A 26,512-nucleotide genomic window follows, 5' to 3' on the forward strand; every position below is an offset into this window, starting at 1 on the left:
TGGCTCCTAATGAAATTTTTGGCCTCATGAAGTGATCAGCCTGGAATGACTTTCCCTTCTATGAAAATATTTAAATAAAAACAAAGTCTGCCAATGTGTTCAATTACAGTCATGCAGGGAACTAAAGGGATTATGTGTACTAGGAGTACATTCATGTGGCTTTTCAGATCATCTGCTTCTACCAGAAAGGGAATAAAATAAGCAGAAAAGCCCCCAAAGAGAGCCCATCACTGTTGGAATGGCTTGGGACATGATCATCAAAAAAGCTCACTCGTGTTATTTCCATAAGCCCATAATGCTTATGGCCCTGTAAATAAAAATACATTAACAACACATTGCTTTTCAAACTAATTGAGATGCAGTGTGAAGATTATTTTTCAGAAATAGGGTGTTCTTTATGCAGGAGACCATACTGGGCTCTACTGCAACAAGAGCCTCTGGGATAATGCTGTATGTTGTTCTAACAGCTGCATTTATTACCAATGAGAGACTTTTCTGTGATATTATGAGGTTGCTTCAGTCTTGCAAAGCCCTTGAGAGTTAAGAGTTCCAGGAAGGAAACTTGTGGGCCCAGCATAGGACCTTAAGACTGAATCAGCAGAGGAGGTTTTTTAAAAAGAGAAGCAAGGAAATAAACTGCATATTCTGCTGATGATTTTTATGACCTTGCTCACACTTCTGCTGATGCTGTGTTAGCAAGAACAGTTTATTCCAGTGAATATAATCCTTGCTCTTGTGATTATGGACACAGGTTTCTCTAAAACCTCTAAAATAAAATGCAATTTTTTTAGAGTGGGAAATTGTTAGAAAGTCACGGGCTTTTAGCCAGTGCCATGATTTCAGGAGCCTGATTTGGAGTGTAAAGGCCTCGTGATGCAGCTGGGCTGCCCTCCATGTGAATTCACTAATTCAAAATACCTGTTTTCTCATGGGAATTGACATTACTGTCTAAGAAACAGGAAGCATATTAATGGTTGTTACTCTGATTTTTAGCTAAAGCCCCAGCTTGAATAATACCTCCAGCTTCAAGCACCAAACTTTAAGAAAGATATAAAAAAAAGAAATGGAACAGAGCAATAGAATGAGAAATGTGTAGTAAACAGAAGGGTGAGGGTTTTTTGCCTTTTGGGTTTTTTTAATAAAATGAGATGAAGGTTTTGGGTTTAATTAGTCTAAATCAGAGAAGACTTTTATTTTCCTCATAAAAACAGTTGCAAAGTGGATCAGTAATCTGATCTATTCCACAGTTTCATTTGCTGCAAAAAAAAAAAAAAAACTTTAGCTGAATTTTCCTTTCAGAACTCCACTTTTGTGTTGCTCCTGTGACTCCATCACTGATGAGCACTGCCAGCTCCTCAAGCTGGATATTTTTCCTTGGGGAAGCCTGATTTAAAAGTCATGTTTAAATCCAGCGGACAGAGCCCAAGGATTTGTCTTTCCTACCTTTTCTCATCCAAAGCCGAGGTGTATAAATGCAGCTGGACATGTCTGCTCCCTGCAGTGACTGAGGAGAAATAGCAACAAAGAGCTTCTTCACAGAGGGCAATTTCCAGATCACTGAACTCTGGTGAGGTAAATCCTGTCCTAACTCATCTCTGAGTATTCACTGTTGGGCTTTGCTCTCAGCTGGCTGATGACACACTCAGCCAGTGCATTGGCTTCTCTATTTAGCTCATGTGGAGGCCCCTCGCTGGCATTTCTGAGGGGTTTGGCACCGTGGGCACTCCTTTGTCACCTGTCCTTTCCACCCCACTCTCCCTTCTGACACTCTCCAACCTCTTTGTCTCCTCATCTCTTCTCATTCTGAAACACCTCGTTCCTCCACTGTGGCTTCCCTTTGCACGGACTGGATTTACCTCCTATGAATCTGTTTTATCTCTGGCTGCAGCTTTCACTAATGCATTCACTGCACGCTGCCCCTCTGACAATGTTTTACTGCTTCCATGTCTTAGGGGAGTCAATGGGACAAGAGAAAACGCAATTTAAAGTGTAACTGGCTTGTTAGCCATGCAAATTCTTGAATAAAAGATATGATTTAAGTTCATCATGAGAGCTGGGAGAGTTGGAGCCGTAACCTCACTTCTGACTCTGCCAATACCTCCCTCAAGTGACCTTGTGTGATTTATTTAACCTCTTGGGGCCAGGTTCACCTGAAAATAAAGAATAATGTGGTTTTTTTCCCCTAGGAATCTTAACTAATAGATGTATATACAATACTTGAAATCCTGTTTATGTAAATGCAAAATGCTTATCTTTTTTCTTTAAAACATTTACAAAAGGTTAAGAGAATTTTAGGGGTTGAAAGATAAACAGTTCAGAAGAACTAGAAAAATTAAAATTACACATGTATGCACTTACCACAAACCTTTAGACAGCCTCTAATTAAGTAATCACTAGTTCTCTGCATTACAGTAGATGCTATCATAAGCTGTTAAACTGTGCAGCAGCTTGTAATACTGTGCACTCTGTTTATACAGGATAAGGACTCTCTGGATATTATTCAGATTAATGTATCATCTTCAGAACGTGTGCCTTACTTGTGCATAGTCAGGATTGAGATGTTCCCATGCTCCACTTTACAAAAAGCCTGACTGGGAACAGCTTTTTCCTGACAGGCACAGATCCTGACTTGCAGATGCGAAGTTGTGTATTCAAACATGCAGATGTTCCATCCCTTGTGAGGCTTTAGCAAGACCTGTCCGTGGTGCACAACCTGGGCAGTTCCTGCCAACAGCCAGCTTTCACTGAGAGAAGGATGCTCAGGAAAGGCTCTCCAGGACATCACTTTTTCTTCAGCTTTTATGTTCAGAGAAAAACTTGGTCACTACCAAGCAAGTGACCTCTGCTGCTGTGCCCCCTCTGCTCACCTGCTCCTTCCTTCCTATCCCACAATTCTGTGACAGCCCTATCTTCTGACTCCCCTCTTCACCACTTTTCTGTCTCAAATCTGCTTTAAAAACAATTTTTCCCTTTTTGACAGTTTTCCCTGCTACTCAGCCCCAGAGCCACAGTTTATCTTGTACCCCTTGCTGTGGCCTTGCTTGACCCAGAGAACTGGAGCCCTTGGCTTGGCTGAGCTTTGCTTGAAGCATGGAGAAGAAAGCCTGGAGGCTGAAAGGGTGAAATTAATCTCCAGCAACAGCAATTTACTCCTCATTCTAAGATACAAGAGATCATTTTTCCTCACCTGGATCACTGGAATAGGGAGTGAGGTGATGCCCCTCTGATATCCAGGGCTGCCATAGGTATCCACTTAAAATTGCTTGGAGAAGGCAGAATTGAGGTTGGAGAGCACTGATTTTCTCCAGCACCGTCTTCCTGATCCCCTTGGTCCTGAGCAGAGCTCAGCAGAGCCTGAGAGTCCAGAGTGTGAGGTGTGTTACCTCTATCCCAACACTGCTGTGCTACAGGCACTTGGATAGTGAAATAGTAGCAGATGGAAGGAGAAATTAAAAGGCGTTAGTGAGGAAATAAGCTGCTTTCATTTGAGATTTGAGCCAACAGACTAAAACTGTGTGTTTTGGTATGAAAACAGTGAAGTCAAAGAGTGGTACAGGGAGAAAATTATCCTTTTGTCAGTAAAGAAAGTAGTTTTAAAATAGGAACCTTATTCTAGGGTTATGAATGAGGTTTGCAAACTTTCACTTTTGTATTGTCATTTATTGTTGAAACATGCCCAGTTGATTTGGTGGGGAATGAGCGAGATTAGTGTAGCATCTGAGTCTCATCTCAATGCAGTTTTGCTGGAGGCTGTTCTGTCCCCATCCCACACATGGCAGCAGCCACACTCCCCAGTGGAGGACCCCAAACACACCTGGTTATCCACACAGTGCCGGGCACATGCCAAGGGCTGCGTGTTCCATTAAACCTGGTGGACACCAGCCAGCTGCTGTCAAGGTTAGTACATGGAGTGCTCGAAGAGCACAGCTCCTAAAGCTCATCATCTGTGCTGACAACAGAGTGAATTATCCCGGAGAGGAGGAGGCTCGGGGCGGGTTTATCGCTCCCTACAACTCCCTGGGAGGAGCCTGGAGCCAGGCGGGGGTCGGGCTCCCCTCCCAGGGCACAGCACAAGAGGACAGTAAGATGTACCAGGGGAGGTTCAGACTGGTCATTAGGAAGCACTTCTTCACAGAACGGGTGACTGGACACTGGACTGGGCTGCCCAGGGCTGTGGTGGAGTCACCACCCTGGGAATTGTTTAAGACTGGATGTGGCACTCGGTGCCCTGGTCTAGTTGATATTTCTAGTGCTGGTTCATAGGTTGGTCCCGAAAATCCCGGAGATACTTTCCAACCTGACCGATTCTATGATAAACTCAGCCTCAGGCAAGGCTGTGCGACACAGCGCTGGCGGCGGCTCGGCCGCTCCCGCCCGGGCGGTGACACACGCAGGCCCGGCACTCTGCCCGTCACATCCCAGCCACGCACGAAGGGTGGCGTCCCCTTCGTACAGAGCGGCCGCGGGCCCGCTTCGCAGTGTCCAGCGTCGCCGCTCAGGCTCGGGGGACTGACAGTGGGGATGACAGCGGGGCACAGCGGGGCTCACCGGGGTCCCCTCAGGGCGGCCCCGCCCCGCAGCACCGGCCCGGCCGCCACGCGCGAGGGCGCTGCGGCGCGCGCGGACGTGTCCGCTCCCACAATGCCCGGCGGGAGCCGCGCGCCGCCGCCGCCCAGGTACGGCTCCGGCGCCGTGAGGGGCGCGGGCGGGGCGGGACCCCGGGCTGGAGCCGCCGCCCGGCCCTGCCCTGCCTTACCTTACCCTGCCTTACCCTGTCCGCCCTCGCCTCTCCTTCCCTCCCCTGCCGCCTGCTCGCCTCTGCCGGCCCCAGGCCCGGCCGCGGAGCCTCAGGGCCGGCCGCGTTCGCGCCTCAGCCGCGGTCAGCGCGGGGCCGCCGCCGTCTCGGGGGGTGGTGGCGGTGCCGGTGCCGCGGGCAGGGCGGGCGCGGGAGGCAGCGAGGGCCGCTCGGGGCTCCTGGCAGGCAGGCGCCGCTCGGTAGCAGCAGCCCGCTGTGTGTAGGGGTCTCCGCCGCTCTCCGGGCCCTGCGGGAGGTGGTGTGAAGTTTTGTGAGCCGGAGCGGTGCGGACCCGCCTCAGTCAGTGACCACTGAGTCAGCGCTTCTGCCGCGGCTGCAGATAGTCGTGTCCGAGCTGCCACGTAAGTAGGTGGTAGGTGAAAGGGTCAAGCTCCCAAACTTTGGGATGCAGCTTGTTCCGTTCTCTTAGGTTTTCATTGTTTGGACGTTAGGAGGAATTTCTTAAGAAGGGGTGATTATATATTGGTTTGGGATGCCAGGGAGCTGATGGAGTCCCTGTGCCTGGAACCACCTGTTAAGGACGTGGCACTCAGTGGGGACATGGTGGTGTCAGTCACAGGGTGGACTGGAAGATCTCAGAGGTCTTTTCCAACCTCATTGATTCTATGATTCTTGATTCTGTCTCTGAGGTCTCTTTCCCCCTGGTTTTATAGAAAGGATTATTTTGGCTGGTGATTTAGGATTATTCTCTTGTCTCATCATACCCGGTGATGTCAAAGTGGCTTTATTTGTTGTGTACTTCTGTAGTGCTTCATTTTGTAACACGAATTTCTGAAGTATGATGTAGAGTGAAAAAATTAAGGCTCCTTCCTGTGTAATGCAGCTGTCACAACACTCAGAAGTGGGGACAATAAATTGTCTAACAGTATCAGGTGTATTTGAAGTAAGCACAGAAGTTTTATTTTTATTCTGTGTCAGACAGGAATGCAGCTTGCACACACTTCCCAGTTTTATATTTTTCTATTTTTATGAGAGGCAGACATCCCAGCAAGAAATGCTGTGATTAAGTTGCTGAAGGCCACACTAGACCTGCTCAGAATTTTGAGAAAGCTAAGTTTTTTTAAGAGGAAGTATCCTGAGCAAATCATAGTCACAAGGAACTTTCAAATACTTGCTAAAATGTTACAAGACTATCTCAGATAGGTTTAAAACATTTAACTGTCAGGTCACAAGTTAGATGGTGAATTTGTTACAAAAGGCCGGAATGTTCCAGTGTCTGTTTTCAGTTTTCTAGGACTTTTCTAGATGCTGCTTCAGGGTCAAGTGTTATCATAGCACAGAAATAAACAACGTGATAATTGAGTATGTCTTAAAAAAAATAAAATACACCTGAGGTTCCTCGTTCACGGGAGGAAATGAAACCAGGCACATGTGCTAATTCCTAGTTGTGGAACAGTGGATGCTGACATGTGCCTGAGGGATTGGACGGCTCTTGGGCAGGTGGAGGAATAGCCACCTTGCTGACCCTGACCCGTCTGTGGCCAGCTTTTCCATGCTTCTCTTTTCCATGAGTTCTCCCCGTCCTCATTGCAGGAAGGGCTGTGAAGGGGAAATCAACAATGATGGGGCAGAGGTAAACACTAACTGGGGGAGATAAGAACAGTGCAGGCATGGGGTGATGCCTCTGTGATGTACTGTCCCTATTGGTGTGGGGGTCAGAATCCTGCTGAGCAAAGGGTTATGATTTGGTTTTAATACCCTTGGTAATTTTTCTGTGAACTTTCCCAGTCTCCTCTTCAATCCCTGTAATGTTGTAGCATGGACAGCAGCCTGTGACAGGGGGTTCCACTGGCTGGTGACATGTGTTGGACCCTCTGTGGTACCTGTGAGCCAAACAGCTGCTGGTTGGATTTGGTATTTCTGTCGTGGTGAGACAGTGAACCAAATCTGTTCATTTTCTTGTACCTGTAATAGATTTACGGACCGTTTGTAGTGGAAGTGTAGTCTTTTGTTGTCTTCAGGTGGTTGAGGGTTATAGAATTTTTGGAGGAAAAAGTAGAAAGTTTGTAATGATTTGGTGAATTACTTAATGCACCTTTGAATAGATGTTTAAAAAAGACATTTAGAGGTAGCTCTAAAAGCACTGCCTTATCTTCCTTCAATCTCTAAATATATAAGTGCATGTCAAATTTACCTCTTGGCTCCTTGTGTAAAGCTATATTGCTTTGAGAACTGGGTAAAGTAGATTTAGTAAACTTTTTTTCTTTGTTAATACATTTTCAGGCAAGGCTGAATGTTCTGTTACACTTTGTGTATTATACATCTCTTGACATATGTATGATCTTCTAGTCAAAGTAATTTTCTTTTATTAGCTCTGGTTTTTAGACAGCTTTCTGATTCTACTGTTAGAAGGCTGAGAAAAGAGTTCCTATTTTCACTGGGTGGGTTTTTAAGATGATGGTAACAAAACCTAACTGGTGTTAAGATCCTCAGCTCAACACAATTTCTGCCCTGTGTGATTTCATAGTATATTAAGAGAATTAGCAGGTTTCAGTAGAGGCTTGTCTTCTGTTACAGAGCTGTATTCCTCTGAATATAAGTAGGAGTTTGAAGAAAGTTTTGTTCAAGATTTATGCAGATATTTATTTACATACAGAATAGACATAAAAGTTGAAAGAATACCTCTGAAGATGTCTTTACCATTTGCTTTGTGTGTTGTCTGTGCATACACAGTGGTGTGGTGGTATTTATGTTCTTTGTCCTTAGTTGTAGGAGCAAAGCAGCTATGATGAGATTGAGCATTGAAAATCTTAATGCTTTGGAAATAGAGCTGTGGTTGTGCTGAGTTTTGTTCCTGAATTGTTCTGAGCAGAGGAAATTATGGATTAATCAAACATAGGGGATGAGGGGAATGGTGAAGTTCAGTCAAAGGTTGTTTAAACCTGAGTTACTCCTGTACTGTGCAGACAGATAATGTTTTCTCATTTTAAATGCCTCAAGTGATGGGACTTCCTGAACTTCACTTACAGAACACAGAAGCATTTTAATCTCTCTATTATCCTAGTTTTCTTTTTGTTTGATTATCTTTTGAGTAACCTCCCTTGGCTATGCTCAGGCCTTTCTAATATGTGTGACCTCACAAATTTTGCTGAAGCTTGTCGTTACCTAGTAAATATATTTCTTAACTTTTTCTGTTTGTTCTTATCTCATCAGATAGCTCAACATGAACTTTAACCATCGAGATAATTTGAAAAGTGAAGAGAATAATATCTGTTCTTCTGAGAGCTGGCTGTGGGATTCTGGGGTTCTCCTGCAGTGCAGTCCCATTCACTGCCTTTTCCTGAAACAGAACGTGGAACTACATTCCTTTCTTCATGTTGAGTGCTGAGGAAGTTATTTGTTTCGTCAGGGGAAATGCAGATCCATGAAATTACATTTTGTGCAAGTAAGTTAATGAAGGGGTATTTAAACTTTGCTATTGCATCATTGCTCTTTTATTTATATTGATACAGCTCCCAAAAGTCCCTGTCAGGATTGAGTGGGTAGAGATGGTTATTGTCAGAGAACCATTACAGTTTAAAGCTCCTCTGCAATTTTGTTGTGCTCTTGAGCTGCTGCCTTGGTTATATGGTTGGCAGCATAGTTAAGGAAATGAGTCCATGTGCATTCCATGTGAATTGTCCTTCTGGGAAGATGTGGATGAACTTGGAGACAGGTAAAAGTTTCTAGAACTGTTGGTTTAGTTTCTTGAATTCTTCATGCCAGCAAGCTGATCTAGAGGAAGTCCTGGAGTTGGGGCTGTTTTCTGGTTTTGTGTCCAGCTGATGGAAGCACTTTGTTCAGGTGGGAATTCTCTAGTGAAGTGCTGAAATAACAAGGGCACCTGATAAAATCCCCAAGGCGTTGAGCAGTGTGCAGTCAGCAGTGGCTTCCACTGCTGTTACAGCTTTGGGGAGAGTCTGATGTGCTGTACAAGTAAAATATGAGGGTATTAATTTGGAATTTATTCAGCTAATGTGATGGATCTCAAAGGAGGCTGAAGTTTGACTGCTGATGAAGCTGAATTTACTAAATGGAAAATGACAACACATTTTTAGTGCTTCGGTTATTATATGGCTCTTTCTCTCTGAGGAGTAAATAACCTTGAAAAGCCTGAATATTGTTGATTATTCATTAAGTATCCTGATGGATATATAATCTTTGGTGGGTGGGAAATAGAGGAGAGGAGACTTCAGGTAAAAAATAGCTATTTCCTCTCTCTTGTGAAGAGGTAGTGTCTTTTTGGGGAAAATTTGGATTTCTGACTTGTGAGAATGCAGTCATTCAGCTGCTGAGGCTTGTAAAGCACCCTTCACGTCATAGTTTGAAAGGTGCTGTAAACATGTCAGTATCACACACAAAAGCATATTTCAGCTGTATCCAGAAATCTGTTTCCTTTTGCAGTTTGTGACTGTATGGAACTTGAGTAGCATCATCTGAGGGAGGCAAAAATATTTTTTCATAGTGTCTGAAGTGATAGGTGTAGTATATGGTAGGAGTCTGCAGAGCAGTGTTGAGAGCTGAGGAAGTGTTTGCTTTTGGCTTCATATAAATTCTAGCAGTTCGCCCACTTGAAGGAGAACAAATTTGTGTACTGATGCTTAGCAGATAAGTAATCCTTTTAATACTTGTCTTGCTAAACTTTTGAATGTTTAGATTTAATGTAAAGTTTGAAAAATTGTTTTGTGGCTTGTGTAGATTAGTAAGTCCTGTTCAGTTAAGACTCTGGTCTGAGTTGTAGTTGAAGATCCAAACTGTGCCCCAGTTGAGGCCTGAACCCACTGTCCAGCTTGAGAACTTTGATTATTCACAGCTGACTCTATTATTTCTGTTTTTTATCTTAATTCTGCCTCCTCCTGATTTGTGTTTTGTTGCAGGTTGTCATTAGCTCTGTTGGCAATGTCTATGATTTTATCTGCCTCTGTGGTCCGTGTGAGGGATGGACTCCCACTTTCTGCATCCACTGATTATGAGCAGAGCACGGGAATGCAAGAATGTAGAAAATACTTCAAAATGCTCTCAAAAAAACTTTCTCAGCTTCCTGATAGATGTACTCTGAAAACTGGACAGTATAATATAAAGTAAGGCTTCTCATTTAACTATTTGCAACTTCATAGGTTGTGTCTCTCTGTAAGTGAAAAAGTTAACTGTTCACATTAGAAATGCTTAATCAAACTAAGATTAATTCTTGGCACTATTTATGTATCAATAATTTAAAATGGAGAAATTTTAGGAACATTTGAACCTATTCAGACTTTCATGGAAGTTCCTTTATAATGGCACAAAGTCATAGGACAACATCATGGGAGAAGTGGCTGGAGATTATCCAGCAAGATTTTAAAGATATTTGAATGTATAATGAAAACCGGAATTATAATGAATTGCCTACATGCAGCAGAATACATATATTGAAAACTGTCCTTTTCTGATTTCATATTTGCCATCTCTGCAAATATCAAACTCTCTTGCACCTATCTTTGGAAAATTATTAATTCTGTATTCTACAGAACAGTTTTATTTCTTCCCATGTTCTAGAAAGAGCCAACAGCCCTCCCCCCAATCTGAAGATAAAGTTTTGCATTTTTGGGCTGCACCAGATCACATATTGTGCATTTGAGTTGAGTGAAAAGCTGTTATGAGACAAACCTGCTGTGTTTCTGCATTCTGAAAGCTCTGTTATTTTCTGTTCCACAAGTGTCTGTGTCTGTGTGCACACACACATATATAGATACATACATACCTATATGTGTAAAACAGCTTCTCATATGATTGTACAATGTAGTGTTCAAGTAAAACAGTGCCTAAAAGTAACTTGTTTTTCTTCTAGAATACAGTTGGACTTTTCAGTAAACATTTATTCCTTTGCTACCCCAGATAAGTTTTTGTTTTTCTGGTTATAGAATATAAGATCAGACTCGAAAAGCAGTTAATTCACTGAATTTAAATTTGAAATTTTGAATATGTTTTCTCAATTCTAGCTTTATAAGTTCTCTGGGAGTAAGCTACATGATGTTGTGTACTGAAAATTATCCCAATGTCCTGGCATTCTGTTTCCTGGATGAGCTTCAGAAGGAATTCATCACTACCTACAATATGATGAAGACAAATACTGCTATCAGACCATACTGTTTTATAGAGTTTGGTAAGGATCTGACTTTCTTCCCCTTCATTCTCATACCAAGACAAATGAGCAGTAAATAGATGCAACTTAAAGCACACCCAAAAAAACCCCTCCAAAAACCCCAAAAAACCACCAAAGAGTCCAAAGCAGTTTATAGCTCTGTTTCAGGTGAATTTAAAATCTGATTTAAGTCTGTTAGAGTCAATAAAGAAATAATTCTGGGGGCATTAAATTAGGCTACTAGAGTTTCATCCAAACTTACTTTTGTTCATTCTATTAGGTTTTGGTTGAAGCCTTGTGTGACCAACTCTGGAGTTCATCTTCTGGTTAATAATACTAGGAGTTGTTTGGCTTCCTACCTGTTGAAAAACTTAACCTGTGAAGTCACTGAGCTTCATACATTTCTCAAGTAAAAGATTGCAGTTTTGTGTTAGCTCTTAGCTGTGCTAGCTTTCGTTCAGTACATGAAAGGGAGAAACTTTTATTCCTTATGATGTAGTGGAGCATTTAATCTTCAGACTCCAAATGCAACTCATCTCATATATACCAGATAACAGCTGTTATGAATCCATTAATTTATGTTGCTTTAATACTATATATTAGAAATTTCTGTAATTAGATATAAAACACATTAGAGTAAAAAGAACTGCAGTTTTAGAAACACAGGGCAAGATACTCCAGTTGGTTAATTCCTGTCTATAATTCAGTTATTGACAATTTCTGTATAATGTTATTGTCCTCCTTTTGAAGATTCTTATGAACACCTTTTTTCTTTCACAACATAATTTTTTCATAAGGATATTTACTAAACTAACAGAAAACCTGGAATAAGTGCAGTAAATGCATTGTATTAGAAATGCATTCTGTCTCATGCAATGAAAAGTCATTAGTTTATTCAGTTATTACATAATTAGATTTTTAGAGCTGATTGTTTTTTTAACTGCAGAATTAAATAATGCATGATGTATTAGGCACAAAACAGAAACAATGTTAAAAATTCAAGATAAATACAACTATATCAAACTATATTTCAGTTTGTGAACTGAAAAGCTGCATGGTCTTGGATTATGTAAGTAACCAAGTCCATAGAAAAACACCTTTTTATTTTCAATTTTGCATAGATAATTTCATTCAGAGGACCAAACAGAGATACAACAACACACGTTCTTTGTCAACAAAGATGAATCTTGCTGATATGCAGACAGAAATCAAACTGAGACCACCGTATCAAATTTCTGTGTCAGAACTTGGTTCAGCCAATGGCTTTTCTCATATTCCTGTGGGGGAGTATAAGGGTACTGGTAAGATATCTGCAGGTAAGTTCTAGACTTGTGTTGTTGTATCCTTAAATGAGACAGATGCAGCAAAATTCTTTGTTTTTCCTTTTTTTCATGTTTCTAAATGATAAAGCTGGTATGACCTTATGTGTACTTTAGCTCAGATGTCTATTTTGTCTCTTGCTCCACATGCTCACCTTCCCAGGGCGCTCCGAGGAGGAAATGGCTCTGTTCAGCTTTATTGAAGGAAAAAACCCTGCAAATAAAGATGAGCACTTAGCAAGAATATGATTTATATTTTTTGACCTTTTAAGATTTCTGAAAATTGTTGAGATTTCTGTCCAGTAAGACTCAGTGTTTACATAAACTGAGAGCAATGTCAGGAGTTAGAGCAGTTGAGGGGAGAAGCATTTCCAGGAAACCTCTGTGGTGAAAATCCAAAGAGCTGTGCTGGCTAAAAGATGCACTCTGTAAAATGAGTGCCTTGTGTACAAGGTTAAGAATTGCAATTTTGTATAAAAGTGCCAAATTCATTGAAGGAGTCGTTAATTTTTTTAAACTAATTTACTTCATGTAGGAGGTAAATGTGGAATTGTGGGGTTGTGTTGGGTTAAGGGATTGTGCTGTTAAGTGAATCCTCTGAATGAGTTTGGGACCCACCTTCAGATATTTCCCAGCAGGACAGAAACAAAATGCCAAATCCTTGCACTGATTCATGGACTCCACATGTGATACTGACATCACCTGATTTCAGTCCTCCAAATTTAGTGAAGCAAAATCATAAATAGAATGGAAGGAAGTGTTGATTTTAATTAATTAATATATTTTCCTTTTTTTTTTTTTTTTTTTTTTTTTTTTTTTTTTTTTTTTTTTTTTTTGGCAGAAGTAGTTCTGTCTGTAAATTACCCTGAGCAGGCACACACTGATGCTGTTCACTTTACAGTGTCAGGGTGCAATCATAAATCATAGAATTGCAATCTTAAATCTAAACACCACCTACCATGTTATAAAGAATGAGATTTTGTGCAGTTTATGTATATGTATATATTAATAGGATCTCTTTGCCAGTATATTATCCTTATTATGTGCTTACTCATAGAGGATTACTCTAGGAGATTGAAAACCGCTTCTATGGAAGATGAAAACCAAACAAAATCAGTAGGGTGCCCTGTTTGTACTCTGGGGCCCTGATTCTGAGGGTCATGTGCTATTCTGAGGGCCACTCCCATGTGCTGTGAGATAGTGTAGAAATAGCTTACAATCTCTGTATTTTTAATTTAACAGTATTGGAGTTGGATTCAGGAAAATTAAAAAAGGAAAAGTGTGAAGATTTTTAAATTCTTTAAAGGAGTGTAATCTTCTAAGCAGTACTGTGCATACCTTTGTCATCTTTTTACATGTGTGGGCTCTTTTTAAAAGTATATAATGCTCTGATGCCACTCTTTTGCCACTTTTGATTCTTATATTGTTATTTACTCTTAATGTTATTGTGTAATCCTGCTTTGTGGAAAGGGTTATGGTGGCAGCTGGTTAACTCTGAAAATTGTCTAGATTTGAACTTCCTGCAGCTGGAAAAAGAAAAAGCAATAGGCATGAGAGGATTCAGCATGTGTCAAAATAGGCTGTTTTTTAAAAGTTGTTCATGTACTGGGAAATGTGGTTTTTATCACTTTTTGAGTAAGAGTGTTGGAAGGTAATATAGACCTAAATTAAAAAACATAGGGACCATTTCCCTTTTAGCTAAAAAAGAAGATTCAACAATAATTGGCAGATGATCTTCTATTTTTATTTTTTTTTTACTTACCTCTCCACAACTTCTTACAGAAAGAATTCTGTTGTCCTCTTTTCTTTCCATGTCATTATTCTTTCTGTTTCTTTCAGTTACTTTTAACTTTCTTCTTCCTCTGAATTCCATAGATCTCTGTTCAGTTATCCACTTCCTTCCTTGAGTTGCTGTAGAAACTCACCATCAAAGGGCTGTACATTATGAGAGGCTGGCACTTTGCTACTTCTTCAGCTCTTCACATTTTAGATGCTGTTGAATAACAGTGTCTTTTTTAGAAAGTCTGCTAATGGTTCTGTAGTTCTTTACATTCATCACTTCTCTCCACCCTTGAAAAGAACTTTCTCTGGATGTTTGCTGCCCACTCAGTTGGCTGGACTTCCAAGTTTCTCCTTTGCTCCAAGGACAGATTCTCACAAAAAGATGTTTTGCCTGGTGCAATTTCCTGTATATGCTGTACTGTTAAAAAGTAGGACTTTGTGGAGTGAACTGTGTTAAATAAAGTTGGAGAGCACCCAGAGGTGGGAAGTTAGGTGGATGCAGATCTTGTTTTGTTGTGCAGAATTGAAGTGTTGGCTTGGGCCATGGGGGGAGCAGTGGCTGTCACTTGCTGTCACTGGGTGTGGAGTCCAGGCCTGCTGTGCTGGCACTGCTGGGAGCAGCAGCCCTTTCCCCCTGGGAGTTGTGCAGTGCAGTGAGGAACAGGGGTAATTCTGCATGTGGGAAGCATAAAGTGGGCAGATTATGGGTAGAATTTTCCTGAAAAGGTACATGTAGGTGTTGGCAGGCATTAGAAATAGGGTCACAGCATGCTGATGTGTGATGTTTCAGGTTAGAATAAAATTACTATTTTCTGAACTTTTTTTCAGTGAAGGAACAGTTGTCAGATCAAAGTTATTTTTTGCTTGATGGTATACTACACGCTTTTGGTGTTTCTTTTTTATATTTTAGTTTTAAATGAAATTTCTTACAAGTAATGTAGTTTCTCATGTCATCTAAATTTCCTGAATTTTTATTTAAATTCACATGAATTTAATTTAATTTAATTTTCACATTAAATTCAGAATTTTTGCTTTATTTGAACTGAGAATTTTTGATGTGGCACTTAATGGTATTTCTAAGACTGATGGATGTACCAATTCAAAGTCAATTGCCCTTTACCCTGCCTTCTCTGACATTCCTTCTTCATTCTTTTGGTTTTGCCTTCATCTTTTTGTATATGGTTCTTGTTGCTTTGATTGTAAAACTAAAATTTGTTAAGCCCTGGAGAGTTTAATGACATTAGTAATGGTACATAATGTCCTTTATATTTTTTTGATTTCTTTTTTTGATATTTTAATAAGAGGGAAGTTACTATTTTATGAACCTTCATAGACTGTGTTGATTTAGCTGACCAGATTCTTTACTTTTCCCCCAATGGTTCTCAAAGAGGTTTTTTAGATGCTGTTTTAACACATGATGATTTAAAGTTACCCAATACATGGGGAAAAGAAGATTTTCTGGAGAGCTGCAAGTGGAGAGCAGTGAACTAATTTTATCCACCAGTTAATAGAATGGAATTACTTTTAGCTAAAAACAGTCATATACACCCTCAGCTTTTTGCCACTCTCTAGATGAGCTGGTTTAAAAAAAGCCAAAACAGAGCAACCACTTGGGAGTAATTGAAAAAGAATGGTTTGGTATGCAAATAGCACATCTAGCATATCTAACCTTAACTGAGTGATTGCTGGGAGTAATGTGCCCTACAGTTAGAAAACCAGTGAGCTCTCAAAGTTAAACATAGGTTATGCTTTTGTTTAAAAAAATAAAACCCAACTGATTATACACTATTAAATTCAGCACAAATGAATTAACTGAACTCATCCTGTATTTTATTTTTGTGTTATTGTAGACTCATAATTAGACAGCCCTGCCAGTTTATCAATGTGAAGTAGCTTTTGTTGGGGCTTTTTTAGGTTCTGTAACTTCATAAACTGTTTGAAAAACCTTTTTCCTGGATCCGTGCAATACAAACAGCCGGGATTGACACCCCTCTCTCTATTAATGTTACAGTTCATTAACCTCATTGTTCACATCTTTACACTTGGCTGATTTGAACAGAATGATTGGAGTACAGCTCAGTAGTCCCATTGTTATCCCAGTGTCGCTCAGACTGTTAAGAGTTTTGCATTGTTTTTTCACATTTGCTTTCTGTTATTCATTATGGAAAGGGGCAGTAATGAGGAACACACATAACTGTTACGTACTTGTGACCCTAGATAGGTTTGAAAGAGTGGGTGTGCATGGAAAGAGAGAGTGTTTTAATTTTAATGTGTTCTACTTGTAAGAGGCTAAGCACAATCTGGAAGGTCCATATAAGATTGTACTATAAATCTCAGCTGAGTTTCAGAGCTGTTTCTTCATGTGTGTCTTTAGTAGCACTCACTGTGTTTTTAAGGAAGGGGACTGTGATAACTTTGCCTTAGTGTTCTGTGCAGCAAAGAAGCTAAATCAGTCTCAATATCTCACTAATTTATTAGAAGAGTGGAGGTTGTGAAAGAAGCTCTTAAGTATGTGACTTATTAGGTGGTTACTAATTATGGACAGATTTCACTAGCAAGTGCATCTTTTACTATTGATTTCCTGGCATGTTTGAGCAACTATCAGTACCATACTGAATAAATGGAACATATTGAGATAAAGACTAAATATAACATGACAATATTTATGTGAACTGGAGGAAAGTTTTCTTTTTGCTAACCCTTGTGCTGAAACATTTACTGTGTTTTGTCTTTTTAGAAAACAGAAATGACATTTTGTGATTTGCTTGAGCAATCTCTTGAGCTAGAAGCCACTGACAAATGAGATTATTATTTTACTGAATTTCTGAAGGCACTGCTTTGACCTGTGATATCTTTTTTTGATCTGCTTTGCAGCTCCTCATCAGCGTCTGGAACCTGTGACTCTGCCAGGGATTGTCTCATTTGTGCTTAGTCTGTTATGTGGAGCTTTGAATTTAATCCGTGGCTTCCATGCCATAGAAAGCCTTCTCCAGGTATTGCACATGTTTATGAATTTAAAAGTTATGCATGGTAGCAATCACAATTTTTGTTTTAGAAGATGCTATATGAGCTGAGTTATGCCAGTTTAATTTCAGAAGTACTGTTTGTGAGGTCAGGCCTCTGTTACAGAACCCGTATTGTTTGTGATCTGTGCATCCTCCCTGAGTGTGCTGCCTCATTCATCGAGGCTGAGTTTCAACATCAGTGGAAGGTGGGTGGCCAGCTCCTTCCCTGGTACCTTGGTAGCAGTGAGGATGTGAACATAATGTTCTGTTTTCTAAATTTATGCCAGGGTATGAGGCGTTTCATTTCTATAGATGCTATTTAAAAACACTTGAGTGAAAGGATGAACAGCTTTGAAAATCTGAGCAGTGTTTTTGAAAAGTCCATAGAGCGGGAATCTTCAAACAGGTTTTGTAAAAATTTTAGAGAACTTTTGTAGTTTTTCTGTTTGTATGTAATAAACTTTATTTCTCATTGTTCATTGAAAAGTTTGGTGTTGGAAAATTGTCATGTGATTTCGTCTAAACTCCCCTCCCCAAACAACCTCCCCCAAACCCTTTTTTTTTTTCTTCTATAAAATCTCTACCATGACTCTCCCTGTAGCCTTTCAGTTTCTTCCTATTCCATTTCTTGTGCTGGTGTATTCCCACAAGTGCTACAGTGTCACTAATAACTGTTTATGCTTTCAAGCAATTCAGGTGAATGTGCTGGTAGCACTTGGCAGGCACAGAAAGTTCACGTGTGTTGCCACAAAAAATCCAAAGAATTCCTTACCATTTAATGGCTGTTATTGTGGTGATAGACATAGAAACTAAAAAGCCCATAGAAGTTTTCTGAGAGAAAATGATAATCCTCTTGCTTGGCTGGTAGATAGTCTTTTTATTCAAGCATAGCTGGACTTCACAGAGTCATTTAGGTTGGAAAAGACCTGAGTCCAACCATAACCCAGCACTGCCAAGTTCACTAAACCACATTCCAAAGTGCCACATCTACAAGGCTTTTAAAATTCCTTCAGGGGTGGTGACTCAACCACTTCCCTGGGCAGCTTGACAGCCCTTTCAGTGAAGAATTTTTTCCCCTGGTGCAACATGAGGCCATTTCCTCTCATCTTACCCCTTGCTACCTGGGAGAAGAGCCCAACCCCCACCTTGATAGAACTTACTTTCAGGTAGTTGCCGGGAGCAGTAAATTCTCTCCCAAGCCTCCTCTTCTCCAGGCTAAACAGCCCTAACTTCCTCAGCTGCTCCTTGTAAGTCTTGGTCTCTAGGCCTTTCAGCAGACAACTGCAATATTTTTGATACCTAATGGATTTTTTTTAGGGGAATAAGGTAAAGAGGAATACCTGTATTGCAGTTATCTTACGTATTACTGATATATGTAAAGATTGAATAAACAGTACTGTTGAGTCTCAGCATTTTGTGAAGACTAGTGGACAGGTGAACAAGGTTAATGCAAATGTTCCAGTAGGTCCTTCATTTTGAGTTGTCTCTGGTTTGTTTTTTAAAGAAAGACCAAGTGAACCTACATCTCTACTTTATCTCTAATTAGGTTTTTCCGTGTTTTGCACAATTCCCTGAGTTTATAAATAGGAATGATTTTAAAGTATGCTGTAGTACAAATAGTACTGAACAGATTTCTGTTGGTTAGTGTGACATTGCTAAAACTTTATTACCTTTCTGCAGCTAGTTTTTTTAAAAATAACGCCAGTGTGAGATTAATCTATCTAAGTGATGACAGGACATCCAGTTAATTTTATTCTCTATGTTATTGCATTTGGAGGTAATAGATTGCAGTACAGATGGAAGATAATTTTTGTTTCTGACAAATGAGGCACACTAAAAATCCATTAAAATTTCTCTTAATTTACTTTATTATGGAAAAATCCACAAGGTCTAGGGAGAACTAATCCAAAACACAATTAATGGAACGTGTTCTGAGAAGTCATTCAAAAGCGTCACTCTAAATTACTGTTTGCTTTATAATCAGTGGTTTTATTTGGCTGTTAATAAAATTCTGTTACAATCTGTAACTGTACTCCACCAAATATGCAGTAGCACTGGGGCAAAGATTTACTGGGTAGAAGTTACTGCATTGTGTGTGTAATTTTTATGTGCAGACATGCAAAGCTTTTCCTGGTTGCCACAGGACATGGAAATGCTTCACACTGAACATACTCTCAGCAGACACAAGTTGTACTTGTGAGTGGACCACCATCTTCTCAAGTGATATTTGCTCTCAAGGACAAACATTTGCATGGGTAGCCATTGTTTTCCTAGGAAAGATTTTGGTGGTTGCAAAGGTTTGCTAGAAATGTAGTTAGAATATTTATTGAGTATGGAAATTTACTCTGCTCAGCTCTGTAGGAATTATGACAACCCGTTTGAATAACTTAAAGGATTTGTTTTGTTTTCTACACACATTTACTTGTCACTTCAAGTAAATTTTTCCATCTTTCCCTCAAGAGAACCTTATTTTCCAAATCTCTGTGATAAATTCGTGTGCTGCTGTTTGCTCTCACTGCTTGAGCACAGAGCTGCCTTCGTTATTCTGTGTGTAGAGTTTTACCCCACCCTAGTGGCCAGTTCGAGTCCTTTCCTGTTACCTCGTTTCCATTTTGTGAAGCTTTAGGAAGGCACAATTCTGTGAAGTTGCTATTGAAGGTAGTTACCCGTGTTTAGATCTGAATTTTCAAAGGCATCTGGAGAAGGTAAATATCCAGTGTTACAGCAGGACTTCTTTAAAGCTTTTGGAAAAACTTGGCAAGAATTGTTTGTTGTGAATAAACATTTTGGTCAGACTCCAGATCATGATTTTTTTTTCAGATATGTCAGTAAGCACTGATTAGTCCTAATTCTCAGTTTAGTGTGGTAAAGGAACTGCTTGAAATCCCTATGTGAAACTATTTTAACATGCAATAATTCATAACTTTCATACTGTAAATGCCTGGCATTTCACTTGTTTCATTGTAAAACATGTTTTTTTCTTTTATTCTTGCAGAATGAAGGTGAAGATTTCAGCTATGTTATTGCATTTTTTCTTGGAACGGCAGCCTGTTTGTACCAGGTGTGTTTTTCTGTTTGAATAATTCACTAGAGTTTAGAAACATTACCCAGTCATGCATAAGTGTCACCATGTTTTCTTAAATGTCACAGATACTTGAATAGGGTGATTACAAATAAGACTTTCTGCTCTGTTTTTTTTTCATTAATCATAAACTACTGTGTAGTAGATTGATACAAAGAGCTTCTGTTTGACAGCATTTTTTCTCCAGCTGGATGATTAAGACATTTAATTAAGACAATTATCTCTAAAGTCACAAGAGTGAAGGTTATATTATTTTCTTGAAATAATAGTTTCATAGTTCAAGTAGATTTAACCATCTGAATAAATAGCTTACTGCTTCTCTCCTTTGGGCAGGTTTGAAGTAAATACAGTAATACCTAAGCACTGCACCCTCAGTGCATTTTTCTCACTTCCTACTTTAATGTGCCTCTCCTTCCTTTTCAAAGCTTGTGGCCACTTTTCACTGTTTTCCTTTTCCTGCCTGACACTTCCCTTTGCTTTCCTTGTATGTCAGTTTTCCATTTCTGCATCTGAATTTGACTTTCCTTTCTAATGTATAGCAGGGTGCCCACTGGCGTCTGTCATTCAGTGACACCGCTGTGACATTAGCCTATGTCTTTGTGTCTCATTCACAGCTGTTGTTATTATAATTACTTTGACTTTTAATCTTAGACTTGTGGAGTATTATACAATTTTTACTTGTTTCTGTGTGCCAGTGTTTAGTACTGTGTCAGACAATAATATAAGAAAATGCCTTTCTATCAGTTTTGTGTCCAGGTTATCTGTAACCTTCATTCTCTACAAATTGTCTCTGGCAAAATGTGGCAGTGTGACTTGTGTTCTTCACCACTTGTTGACTTTCCATCAACTTCTGCATTAAATAATTTAGATTGGTGTTAATTTTCCGTGCCAACAGTCTGTTCCATATCAGATAAGGTAGAGCTCCTCCATTCTTTTGTTCTGTAAAAAATACAGTTTCCCCTCCTCTCCCAAACTGGAAACCTTATTCTTTATAAAGTATTCGTGTTTGTGCAGAGACATGAGGATGTGTGTCTTTCCTCCACTTTTTGTCTTGAACAGAGGTGTCTGAAAGAAAAAATCATGCAACTTGGAGTGTAGGCTTTTTATTAATATTCAAAATACATGTTGAAACTCTATTTCCCACCCTCTGGTGGTGCAATATGTGATCAGTCAGTTTTCAGAGTTGAGATATTGGTTCTCTGGTATGTTCTGATGTGCTTTGGCTGAGTTAAGAGCTCAGGACATGAATTCCCTGTGTTGCATGACAGCACATTTCACTGTCATTCACCCACCAGGTGTCCATCATGCTGCATTTTCTTGTTCTGTTAATAACAACACAGCAGTATGTCTCTAGTTCCCAAGAAATGTTTATATCTCAGGTGTGCAGGCAAAAGAACAGGACTTACATGGAATAGGATGTTTTAGGCTCACTGACATGGTAACACTTCCCTTTAGCAGTAGAAAAACAATCCTCAGGAGTTTCATAGCAGTACTTGTTATATGCTGTTAAAACTGCAGTGTTTTGGCCTTTTGACTGTTTTTTGGCCTTTTCATCTGTTCTGTAAAGGGCACATCCAGTAGTTCAGAGCTAGACCAATGAAAGTTATGCTTCAGAATTAATTTAAAACAGTTCTTCAGTAAAATTCACAGTCATGTGACATCATGTTACAGTAACATTTTTAAAGTACTGTTTTCAATCCTTTAGCAATCATTTTGATGAAGCATATCCTGACTCTTGTTTTAATCTTGGAAGCAGTCACACTTGTTCATACATTGTCAGTGGAAGTGACAACACTAGGAAATTATCTCAATTCTTATTGCCGAGATACCAGTACCAACTAATTGCTCTTTTAGATATGATTTGTGAAGTTGTCAGCACAACTAGGTTGCATTTACTCTGCTCAAAATGGCCAAGCAAGTTCAGAACACTTCTGTCTAGATTCTGACACATGCAGATTATTCATCTCTAGTTTTACTCTGCTTTGGAGGAAAGACATACAAATCTTACTGATAGTGCTAGTCCTCACCTCTCTGACAATATTTAGTTATCCAGATACTACAAATAGCTTTGCTGCTCTCAGCCACATTTGCAGTGGAAATGCATGTTTTATAACAAAGTGGTGCCGTTCAAATAGAATATAAAATAACCTCAATAAATTGCATTGTTCAGTTGCCCTTCTTTGAGGAACATGAAAAATGAAAATTAAGTAGAGTTTTTTTGACTGATAAAACATGGCAAATGCCCAGGAAGATCAGAAATGGCACTCAGATAATCTGATGATGGATGCTGTTAAATCTGCGTGACCATAGTTATAAATCCACTGGGAACAGATTTAGAATAGAAAGTAAGCATAAATACTATTGTTATCTACCTTAAAGCTCAGAAAAAAATTCCTTCAGCAGAAATGACCTGATTCCAGAGAAGGAGCAAAGGAAATTTTTTTAAATTTTGTAGCAGTTAAGGGAGGAGTTCAAACAATAGAAGAAATAAAAATAATGTCTGGGTAAAAGCTGTGTCCTTTTAGTGATAAAAACTGAGGCAAAATAACACATTTCCAGTTACAGTAAGAAGGCGGCTGAGTAGGGAACTATGGGCAGTCTTGACAGACTGTGTTACACCACAGTGTGCACAACATTGCCTAAAATGTGGTAGAATTACAGCAGAGTAGTTGTGTCCCTCTCCAGCTGTGATCAGTCCTGCAGCAGCTGAAGCAGAGCAGTGGGTGTGGGCCTCTGCATCTGCCAGGTGACCCTCAGCATCACCCCTGGCAGGACACTGGGGGATGTCTGGGGGATTGCCTTGTGCTGAGCTCTGGGTATTGTCCTGTCCTTCCCATTGCATTCCTGAACAAGACTTCTCTTGTTCCTTCTCCACTGCTTGAGTAGAACAGAGTTCATTTTGACCAGAGATTGCCAGGAACATCCACTATCTTTTGTTATGGGCCACTCATTGCAGGCTATAATTAATTATAATGAGAGAATTGTCAGAGCAATTAATGCAAGCAAAATAGAATCTTGTATTGATACCAGGTACTCTTCATCCTTATGTGACTGCTAAATTGGTACTGTTCTTTCATGTTTGATTCAGACTTTTCCTTGGTTTGGGCTGTGATTTTTCAGTGACTAGATAGTTTTTCTTCAGTAGAAGTTATTTTCCATGAGGTAACCTGATATCTTTTTTATTTCCCGACAGTGTTACCTGTTTGTGTACTACACAGGCTGGAGGAATGCCAAATCCTTCCTGACTTTCGGGCTGATCTGCCTGTGTAACATGTACCTGTACGAGCTGCGCAACCTGTGGCAGCTCTTCTTCCATGTGACTGTGGGAGCTTTTTCTACCTTACAAATCCGACTGCGACAGCCCCAGGGAAAGTCCCCTGATTACAACGTCTGACAAGTCCTGGAACACTGAGACCAAAGCTTTGTTCCAGTAGTTACTCTCAGGAATGTAAAGCTGTTCTCCAAAAGAAGAAGCTGTCTGAATGGAGCTTTTTTTTTTTTTTTTTTTTTAATAAATCAATGTAAGATGCCTGTGGACATTTTACACTTGGTGGTTGAACCTTTTTTTTTAATTATTTTTTTATTTTCTTGAAAAGGACACAAAAGAATACGGGACTAGAGGAGGAGAGTGAAGCATATCCATGCAGTGAAATGTATGTAGAATGTGACTGGTGGCATAAAAAAGCTTTGTTCATACATTCATGGAGATAATCTGATGTGGAATTATCTGATGGTATTACATGATCACATTATCTGATGGTAGTGTGGAAGCACATTTGTACATTAATGGAGGAATGTGTAGAGTATGTTCTGCATATCCTGCAAGCTTTTCGCTTCCAAGGTCAGTTTTGCCTTTGTGAGGCAGTAGGGAATAGGCTAAATAAGTAATAATAATGCTATTGCATATTAGCAAACTAGATGTGGTATATGTAAGATACTAAATTTTGGAATGTTTTGTTTCACATCGACATATATGTGAATGTTTTCTTAATTAAAATGTAACCTGGAAACTCAGTTTCTGGGGATTGGCTTCACCTGTGGCGCTCTGTCTTGTGCTGTAAGTTCTTTAATGTGTTTTCATTCATGATTTTAATTATTCTTTGAAAATGGTTTATGTAGATAGGGTTCGTTTTTTGTAATTATTCAAAAAGTTCTGCCACTAAACCTGGGATTATTGCACACTTCATGTGTTTGGACTCTGCAAGGGTTGAAAGAAAATGGATTGGTGAGTAAATGGAGTGACTTTGCACTTGTTGGACTACTGTTCTTTCTATATGTTCTTCCTTCCTTTCAGAAGTGGATGAATAATTAGCTCAAACCTGAGACAGACAACTGGTGACAGGAAAATAATAAATCAGTCTGATTAGCTTAAACATGAAATACAGGGATTGTGTTGATTCTTTGGGCTTTATGGATTGGGTGTTTCTGTGCTAGGATAAAACCTCTGTGATCTGGTTGAGAGAACAATCGTACGCTCCTAAAGCTGGTGAATCAACCAGCAAACCCCAACCAACCATAGGCGAGCACCATCACATACACTGGGGTTTTATTTTTATATGACAGTGATTTACGATGGTTTATAATGTACAAATAGATGTAGTTGTAATCACGCCTTAATGGCAGGGAGGTTGCAATGCTCTTGTGTTGCTAGATTTGGGAATTGGCAGAGCTTTGCTGCGCTATGAAATGTTGGCCCAGGCAAATTTTCTTGGGTATTTCATACCAAAATGTAATACATTTTAAAGAAATTATTTAGTGTCAGATTTTATGACCAAGAAAAAAGGACTGGATATCTTATTTTCTTTTTAAATAGATGGAGTATTAGTTAAGAAAATCGTGCATAATACAACCAAGAAGAATTAGAGAATGGAAATGCAATGAGAAGTGAAGAGTTGAGTCTCAGACTGCTGTGTCTGAGGTGAAGCCTTTGGAGACCCTTTGGTGTGCAGGCTCCAAGGTTGGTGCTTTGCAGTTAATTCTCTTCCCTCCCCACTCAGAGACAGGGAAGAAGGTGTTTATGAACATGAGCAGCCAACAGCCTTTGCTTAACACCAAGAATTGCTTGTATTAGCATCCAGTGGACTGCTCTGAAAAGATGAAGAGCAGTCCTTTACGATTTAAAATCAGTGATTAAAAAATAGAGCTATTATGTTTTAAGTGTAGAACCAGCTTTTATTTTGCTTATAGTGTCTAGAAGAGCCCTTATACCTATCTTTTAACCTCCACTGATAGGCAGGGAAGCTTCTATGTATGCCTTAAGTATTGCTTAGTTTTTAATTCAGGTTGTTGTGCACATACAGAATTTTTTGTTGCATCATTTCTTTGGTTTATATGTTGGCAGAGAATTTTGTTTTCTCTGAGGCACCGTCCCTTCCTTCTATTCCCAAAGATCCATTTTTAAGGAATGAAAACTTCCTTTGTCATAGCATCTGGAGCCATTATTCCATTCCAGTTATGCTGGCATTAAACTAATTGCTGATTAGCAGGTATAATGAACAAATGCAACTGCCAGTGTAACAGAAAACAGTTGGGGTTTTGTTTGCTTGTTTTTATAGCACTGATAAAAATCCCATTTCACGATGAAAAGTTAATGAGTGTGACTGTTCTTCATTATGTGGTATTAGTAGGTGCTAAAAACATGGCTTCTTAGCATGTTTTGACTGTAATATTAGAACTTGCTGACATTTGGGTGTGAGATCAGAACCAAGATACAGCAGGCCGGGTTGGAGGTGAAAATTTATTGAAAATTCCCAGGATTTCTCAACCCTCAGGCAGGGGCTTCCCTGCTGATTTTACCAGATACTTGAGTTACCAGATCTAGGGAGATGAATTCAGGAAAGCTGATTACTCTCTTGAACAGCAGGCTTTACTTAAGTGTGAAGTGCAGATGGTCATTAGTGGTTGCTCGATTGTTCTGTGGGATTTAGTAGAAGCAGAGCCCATTTCATGCTGTATTTATAAAGGAAGACCTCCTGAAGGTTGGAATGGGTTCACCCCACACCCACAATAGAATGTTTATCTTTCAGTAAGGTGTCACTGTATTTGCTTTCAGGAAGGAATGACCAAAGGCTTCCCTGACTAACACAAGGTAGGTATATAATGCCATTTCCAGTAGATGGCAATAGTTATTTGCATCTGGAATTCTCTGTTTAAAGATCTCTGGGGCCAGCTGCTTACAGGGAAACTCGCTGCAGCTGCTGTCCCCTGGAGCTTTTTATTGGAACGCCAGTGCCGCGCTGCCCCAGCCGCCCTCCGAGCGTGTCAGTGCTGCGGGAGCTCCCAGCTGGCACCCCCGCCCCTTTCCCTGCTGAGCCCCGGGACAGGAGCCCCAGGAGTGCAGCCACCTCACCTGCACTGCCGGCAAATGCCAGGGCAGGCAGGGACTGAGAGGTGCTCAGGGACTGAAAA

At 40.0% G+C, this 26,512-nt stretch overlaps 1 protein-coding gene across 3 annotated transcripts; it reads left to right on the top strand.

Annotated features, from left to right (window-relative positions):
* Nucleotides 1-4,660: 4,660 nt before the first annotated feature.
* Nucleotides 4,661-24,138, top strand: SEC22A (SEC22 homolog A, vesicle trafficking protein). 3 transcript variants are annotated; one of them, XM_083865703.1, is made up of 8 exons: nt 4,661-4,676; nt 7,970-8,201; nt 9,673-9,876; nt 10,774-10,937; nt 12,038-12,232; nt 16,892-17,010; nt 20,018-20,083; nt 23,298-24,138. In XM_083865703.1, exons 3-8 carry the CDS (start codon nt 9,695-9,697, stop codon nt 23,496-23,498), a joined length of 927 nt encoding a protein of 308 aa, XP_083721829.1. In that variant the 5' UTR covers nt 4,661-4,676; nt 7,970-8,201; nt 9,673-9,694; the 3' UTR covers nt 23,499-24,138. The 3 variants fall into 3 exon arrangements, with proteins under 3 accessions (XP_083721829.1, XP_083721828.1, XP_083721830.1); XM_083865702.1 differs by lacking the exon at nt 4,661-4,676 and adding an exon at nt 5,054-5,157; XM_083865704.1 differs by lacking the exon at nt 4,661-4,676 and adding an exon at nt 5,147-5,168.
* The last annotated feature ends 2,374 nt before the right edge of the window (nt 24,139-26,512 follow it).

The sequence above is a fragment of the Zosterops lateralis genome (assembly GCF_965231275.1).
Source record: "Zosterops lateralis genome assembly, chromosome: 7".
In the NCBI taxonomy this organism is placed as follows: domain Eukaryota; kingdom Metazoa; phylum Chordata; class Aves; order Passeriformes; family Zosteropidae; genus Zosterops; species Zosterops lateralis.